An 8,272-nucleotide genomic window follows, 5' to 3' on the forward strand; every position below is an offset into this window, starting at 1 on the left:
TGCAACCTGATCCATAACCATTGGATTTAATCAAGGGTAGAGGAGGAATCCCATGTGGCGCAAAGGAAGGTGTAATCAGCACCAAGAATAGGCCTGGCGCGTGAGGAACACGCACCTGGAAGTGTAGAAAGTGAAGCATGCTGGCGCGTGAGTTACACGCGCCAGCCTATGTGTTTTTTCTCTCCACGCGCGTGGAGACGTGTGGAGGCGCGTTCCACACGCTGCAACTCGCCACAGGCGCGTGCCAGCGCGTGGGGGCGCGTGCCAGCGCGTGGGGGCAAGTGCCTTGCCCTGCTGCATGCCCCAGGCGCGTGCAAGCGCGTGTGGGGCCCGTTCCAAGCACTATTTTGCTTCTCCAGACGTGTACCAATTTCCTACAGGTATTTACAAGCCGTTGAAGGACGCCTAGACAATACTTAGAGTAATTAAATGTTAAAAGCTGAATCTATTGGCCATTTAAATTGCTTCTGTCTGTTATTTATTTATTTATCCGATGCATGGAATAATTAATTGTTTATTATTATTATTCATGCATTGGATCCATGATATTTATTTAAATGGCTTGATTTATATTAATTAAGTTATAAAAATTAATTGGATTTGATTACTAATTAATTAGAGGGCACTTATTGGGAAACGAAAAATTATTTTTGTAAATTATTTTAAAGTGTACCTCCAATTAAATATTAGTGAAAGTCCAGTTATTTTCTAAATTTAATTGAATTAAAATTAAGACGTTTTTCATGCATCATATCATGTAAATGAATAAATTTAAAACCTTAATTATGTATGATTAAAAATTGAGTGGTAGCGGGGATTTTTATACCTTACCCCATTGCCTTTGTTATTAAAATCATTGTAATTAGATCTTCAAAAATAAGGCCCCATGCATGATTTGAAGAGTCTTAATATTACAAGAATAGTTGTCTCATAAAAATAAAAATATTAAATGTCCATTGTAATTAGATCTTTAAAAATAATGCCCTACGCATGATTTAAAGAGTCTAGATTATAATGACAAGATATTTAATGTTTTATTTTTCGTTAGAGTTTTAATAACGTTATACACTCAATCTAAAATCAATAGTGTTAGCTCCCCAACGGAGTGGTCTACACTAGGTGATTTTAGAAAGGCTAAACATAATCGGGAATCATTTCATATAAATAGATAAGGCATTGTCTTAAGAGATATGAAAATGATGGGATTTGACCGCCAATAGCAATAATGAATTTCGCCAACCGAATAATTTATTGGTGTATTGGTTATCCGATTTTTCATGTAGTGGTTAAGGAACACACAGATATATTTTAGTGGAAGTGCCCACCTAATAGCAAATGAATCCCAACAATAGTAATAATGAACTCTTCAATCAGGATAAGTTATTGACGTATTGATTGTGTGATTTATTATGCTACGGAGTTAAAGGACCCGTATTAATTAAAAGGGATTGTTCACCAATAATGATAATGATCTCTTATTCTATTGAGATTTATTATATTATGTGGTTAACAAACTCATTTTAATTTTAAATATGCATGATAGTATTAATAATTCACTTTACATATTGTATGAATACATTTATTTTCAGATATTATGTCTAATCCATTTTATCTGCTTGCTTACATATTCAATGTATTTGGACCTCATTTATATTGACTGGGAAAGGAATTTAGATATTTTATTCACAACGTAGTGGTACAAAATATATTTACTACTCCTAAACCTAATACTTTTACTTTAAGATACCCAAGAGAACATTAATGCTTTTAATAAGTGAAATAAGGCAAATGATAGGATTTGGTGCAATATTCTAGAGTTTATCTCGAATACGCTCCAAAGCTAACATTTGCAAAATTTTATTTTCTTCGAGCATTATGTTAAATATCAATGAGATGTTTTAGTGAGATCAGATAGAGGAGATGTCTAAATACTATGTCAGACTTGAATACCATTAAGATAGCCTAAGAAACTCCAGTATGAGATCGTATTTTAAAAATGATTGTTTATTATTTAAAAATTGAACTGGAGGTCAATAGGGCTGACTTGAATGGTAAGTTTCAAATTGACATGATTATTACCTTGTTACCAAACTGGTTTGGCTCTTTCAGAGTAAACTAAATAAGGAATCAGTTTAAGTTCACACTCACTGATATTCTTATAGAATTGGTAACAGATGAAGGGATAATCAAAAGTGTAGGCGTTCCTATAAATTTAACCTAGTCTATACCATATTCTTCTAGGCCCAAGTGGAAGGGCAAAGGAAAGAAGAAGGATGATAATAGGACTAGTCTAGCATAAAACATGGGTATCCAAAAGATTAAAGGGAATAAGGCAGTGTATGTTGAGGGCGAAAGAAACTGTTTCTTTTGCTACTAACTAAGATACTAAAGGACAAACTGTCTAAGCAATGACGTGGCATAGGAAAATAAATATTTAATCATTGAGCCATGTTATGTGGTTGTATCTATTAATTCCTGATGGATAGATTCTGGAGCCATTAAACATGTTTGCAATTCGTTGCAAGGATTTCAGGAATCCAGAAGCCTCGATGATATGGATATATATTTGTCTTTTAACCTGATGCCAAGGTTGTAGCTAAGTCAGTGGGAGTATTACACCTGAAATTAGAGAGTATGAAGATATGAGTATTAGAGAATTATCTTTATGCACAGATGTTAGACGCAATCTAATTCTTATTTCACTTTTGGTTTTTAAAAACTGTGTTGTTATTTTGTAAAACTGGTTTTATAAAATTGAATAGATGTGCGATTACTTTTGGTGCATTGAAAGATGGTTGATATACTATAATCACAAACTCTTAATATTTGCATGATGTAGAAACTAATGTTGCATTTTCTGGATTGAATGTTAAGAGAAGATTTGTTATTCCTGACTCACTGTATTTTTTAATGTCTATTTTTGGGTTATAATCAGTCAAAATAAGATACAAAGATTGGTTAAAGAAGGTTTATAACCTAGTGAGGCAGAGGAGCCTAAACCAACTTGTGAATCCTATTTTGAAGGATAGATAACCGTAAGGGCTCAATCAGCCAAATCAAATAGACATAAAGAACAATTGGAGTCGGTACACACAGACACATGTGGTCTTATGAACATCTAAGCAAGATTACTCATGTTTTGGATAAATTTACCTGATACGACACGAGTCTTAAACTTTTGGTATATTCCGAAAGTGTCAAGACTGATGTGGAGGACAGATTAAGTAAACTTATCAAAACACGTCGATCTGATTATGGATATGAGTATTTCTTGGGATAGTACAAAGACTATATGGTCAATGAGGGTGTGGTGTACCCGTTTTTCCTCAATTGACGTTCAATGAATTGAGGTGTCAAATAGGAATAACATAATTCCGCTTAACATGGTTAAATCTATGATCAGTTATGCTACATTATCTCTTTCATTAAAGAGTTTAGCGTTAATGATATCGATGCGCATTATGAATTGCATTCCATCTTAGTCTATCTCAAGGATACCGTTTGAGCTGTGTTTTTTACTAAATCTTAGTTTGAATCACATGCACATATGGGGTAGTCTTGCACATGTGCACTTAATATGGACAAGTAAGTTGGAAGCAGATCATAGGCATGTTTGATTTGATGGCTACTCTAAAGGCACTAGGATGGATTATTTTATGATCTCAATGATAAAAGTTGATTGTGTACACTTACTGTTTATCTATAGGAGGATCATATTATGAGTCACATACCTAGTAGCATAATGTTAGAGAATATGGTATGAGTACCAGATGTACCACATGTGAACACACTTATTATAGAAATTAAGAATAATATATGAATTCCTTATTGATGCATCAGCATCACCTAGTGCACAGATTCCTGCATCGATACATTGATGTAGTGGGAGGATTATGATCCAATCCGATAGAATCATATTTTTAGGTGGTACCTTTATGGACATCCCTGTCAAACATGAGTTGGACCCAGTAAGCTCCACGAAAGCATGAACCGATATGGATACAGATCGTTTTGGCGAGTTGCTATGAAATCAGAGTTGGAATCTATGTATTCTAATAAAATCTGGGATCTTGTAGAACTTTCTAGTAGTGTGATACTTATGGAAAGTAAGTTAATCTACAAAAGGATACTAGAAGATTTCTTAGTAATTAAATCATGAGTGTACAAGGGAATGTCATTATTTTTCTAATTCTATATATATTGATGACATCCTACTCATTTAGTATGATATGGAAAGTTTTATCATCAGTAAAGAAGTAGTTGTTCAATTATTTTGAAATGAAGGATTTTAAAGATGTAAGCTATATTCCTAGGATCAAGCTTTTGCAAGATCAGGTTAAAAGGAAAATAGCTTATCTTAATAATCCTACATTGATAAAGTTTTGACCAGGTTTGGTATGCATAACTCAAAGAATGAGTTCTTGCTTTATTGATATGGATTGCTCTCTCTAGTAAGTAATTTTCCAAGACTAACAGAGGAGATTGAGCAAATGAACTAGAACTATATGTTTTGGCATATGGGAGTCTCATATATGCCATGGTCTATACCAAACAGGACATCTGCTACATGGTAGGGATAGTCAATAGATATCAGTCCAATCCCGGACTTGATAACTGGTCTGTTGTGAAAGATATCATTAAGTACCTTAGAAGAACCAATGATCTCATACTTATTTATGGATGTGATGATGTGGTTCCAGTCAGGTATGATAGTTCTATTTTTCAATCAGAAGTAAATACTATGAGGTTTATGACTTAGTGTATGTTCACTCAATGGAGGGGAAATCAGTTAGTAGATTGTTAAGCAGATTTCAACTGCTGACTCAAACCTGAAGGTGGAGTACATTGCAGCCTTAAAGGCAGCAAAGGAAGCCTTTTGGTTTGATCTCACTGATTTAAAGGTTGTGGAGCATACTAGCTTGCCTATCGAGCTATATTGCGACAATAGTGCAAAAGTAGTTCAAACCAATGACCCAAGGTTCCATAGAGGAACAAGGTACACAGAAAGGAAAGTATCATGTCCTATATGATATTTTCCGGCAAGAAAATATGCTCATGGCTAGAACATTGCGTTGAAACACAACTTTGTTGATCCATTAACGTTATCGATCAATAGTTTTGATCATCGCCTGGATAACATTGGAGTTAGATGCAATTTGAATTGGCTATGAGGGCAAGTGGGAGCTATTGGGATTTATATGCCTTGGCATAGCAAATTCCTATTTGGATTATAGTGACATAAGTTTCTGACGTTTCTGAAATATTTATGCTTGATACAATTGATGAATTCAATGTATTATGTTTCGATTCATTATAAAATTGATAGTGTCCACCTGATTACAAGAGATATTTATATATGTATGTGATGGCGATCAATACAGGAATATAAATAGTAATTATAAATTGTTTATAGTCGATAATTATGGATAGACTCAAAATTAATTAAGACTTGAACTGGATCCGCGTTAGGTTGAGATATATTGCGAGAACCGTCGTATGCAATTGCTCCCTATCACCATCATGGCATTTGACTCTTAAGTATGAAAAAAGTTTAAACTCTTTTATTAATTAATAATTACTTTGATTTGTTCGGCTTATACTTCGGGATCCTTAAACCGATACTTTGGGTAGTTGTGTAATTAGAGGGTTATATTTTCAATATTTGCATCATTACTACTTGTATTTTTTTTGTATTGATTATGGTTGATCATAAAATAAATTCGAAGGCCTTCGTGTGTTTTTAGACAAAATGATTTATTATATATTTATTTATTTAAATTATTATTTTTGGCAAACAAATGTTTTATTGTGATCGAGTCAGAAATAATCAAAGGTACCAAAATAAATATATTAAAGAGTAGTCCGATTGATAGCTTTATTTATCCGATAACTAATTATGCATAGAGGAGTCAAAGTGCAACATTGACTTAGAGGTTATTTATTTTTTAATTGGAGTTCAATTAATTTCTTTTAGTGGAGTAGAAATTAATTTTTGAATTAATTGGAGTTCAATTAATTTCTTTTAGTAGAGTAGAAATTAATTTATGAATTAATTGAATTGGGTCCATGGACCGGGCCAATTATTAATTCATTGTAGCTAATAAAATAATGAGCCCAAATGATTCTCACTCATAGCCCAACTTGATATTGGAATCCTATTAGATTTGAGACATGTGAATTAGAGATTGAGAAGAATTTATTTTTTCATTTTCATTATCTTTATGTTGTCTATATATATACATGGTCTATGTATATTTTAGGTGTGTTTTTTTTTTTTTTTTTGAATTAGGAAAAAGGAATATATTTTCTCTCTCTAGAAAATTAAGGTTTATGTTCTCATCTAATGGAGACTCCCACAAGCCTAGTTTTCTAAGATCATTTATGGAGACTTATGAGTGATTCCTAAAGGCAAAACAATTACCAAGAAGATAGAGATCCAAGGAGAAGGCATCTTGTTAAGAGATCTACAATAAGTGAGAATATTCACTTTAGAGGAAAGATTTAAAGGTTTACCAGACCTTTGATGTAAATATTCAATCTGTTAATTAAATGATACATTATATTTTATTTTTGCATAAAACTTGTTTCTATGTGATGAATCAAGATCTGTGAATGTAAATCCCTCAAAAAGTTTTTAAATCTTGCACGTTTCCTAACAGTATCAACTCCTTATTTGTATTCATCAAACAAGAATCATCCCTTTGATCATCTACAATAAACTCTTTTAAACAAATCAACTTATTTTTGCTGAGATATCCCAACAACCTGTGATTAAATAGTTTCCCCAAAAACTTTCCATCACACCAAAGGTCCAAAAAGACTTTCTAACCATTCCCAATCCTGTACCTACAATTGAATTTGATAATGTCTCTGATTGCAATAATACTTTTCCAGATGGATGAATATGTCTCCCTAGGAACCATATTCTAAAAAGAAGCTTGTCTCAAGTAGCATTGCTTAAACCAAGCCACCCAAGTTCTTTTCTTTGAGAGCAAAAATTCCCAAGCAAGATTACATTTAGAAGCCTTATCAACATATGCAAGTCTTCTCAGCCCTAGCCCCCCTTCTTCTTTGGGAACAACAAGCTTTTTCCACCTCAGCCCATGCATCTTCTTCCTTTCTTCAACATGGCCCCAAATGAAATTCCTCATTCTTTTCTCAATCAAATTAATTACCACTGCTGGTAAAGTGTATACTAAAGTCCAGTAATGCACCATAGGGATGATGGTAGCTCTGCTAAGCTCCATTCTTCCAGACATAGAGATATGCATGCCAGTCCATCTGGTAGTGATAGCTATAATTTTGTCAATCAGACTAAGGCAATCCCCTCTTCTCAACATTTTATCAGATATTGGGATATTCCTTTGTCTAATCTTTTGGACAATGGTGAATGGAATTTGGAGCTTTTACAAGACATTATGTTTCGGCCAATTAAGGATTATGTGCAGGCTTTGATTATTCATGCAATAGCAGATCGTCTTATGTGGGATAGAGGTCCTTTTACTTTCAAATTAGCTTGGGAAAGTTGCCGAATCACTGATCCAGATGTGGATTGGTTTAAATTTTGTTGGGGAAAATCTTGGCCTAGATGGTCTGTGTTTGGTGTTTTTTTGTTTCAAGATAGGCTTCCTACCATGGTAAATCTTCAGAGGAGGAAGGTGCAATTAGCTCCATGGTGTTCTTTATGTTTACAGGAGTATGATACCAGAGACCATCTTTTTGTTGGGTGTTCTTATGCAATTAGTTTCTGGAAATGGATTGTGGATATCATGGGCTGGAATTTTGATATTTCTTTAATTTTCACATTCGAAGACTTGCTCTACTGGTTCTCTCAACAGACCAATAAGATGATTTATTTAATTTTTGTGGCAACATTGTGGAGCATTTGGCAAGAAAGAAATGGCAGGTTGCATGGTCATTTATTTAGACTACCTCAAGATGCTGCTAGACAAATCTTATTTGAAGTTCTTGATATCTACAATGTTGCTATTCAAGATTTCTCTAGATAGTAATTTTGTTAATTTGCTTTGATTTGAATTTTTTTCATTTTAAGAATTGTTCTTTCAATTCTTTTCTGAGGGTATGCTCTCTGTGCGCTTGTAATTATTTTTTTTCCTTTTTTTTTATACAAACACCAATTATGTAAAATAAATAAATAAATTAAAATTAAAATAAAAAAATTGGCAATCGTTTTTGCTTCATGCTTTTGCTTTAGCTTAAAACAAAAGTAATGTTTCTGATTTAAAATTTGTTCAACACTATTTTGAAACTT

General features: G+C 33.4%; 1 protein-coding gene across 1 annotated transcript; it reads left to right on the plus strand.

Moving 5' to 3' along the window:
* Positions 1–7,208: 7,208 nt before the first annotated feature.
* On the plus strand, positions 7,209–8,009 carry LOC132272433 (uncharacterized). The gene has a single exon (XM_059773585.1). The coding sequence runs from the start codon at positions 7,209–7,211 to the stop codon at positions 8,007–8,009; it is 801 nt and encodes a 266-aa protein (XP_059629568.1).
* The last annotated feature ends 263 nt before the right edge of the window (positions 8,010–8,272 follow it).

The sequence above is a fragment of the Cornus florida genome, unplaced genomic scaffold (assembly GCF_030987335.1).
Source record: "Cornus florida cultivar Cherokee Brave unplaced genomic scaffold, ASM3098733v1 CherokeeBrave_3.0.0_Hap2_Chr09, whole genome shotgun sequence".
Lineage (NCBI taxonomy): Eukaryota > Viridiplantae > Streptophyta > Magnoliopsida > Cornales > Cornaceae > Cornus > Cornus florida.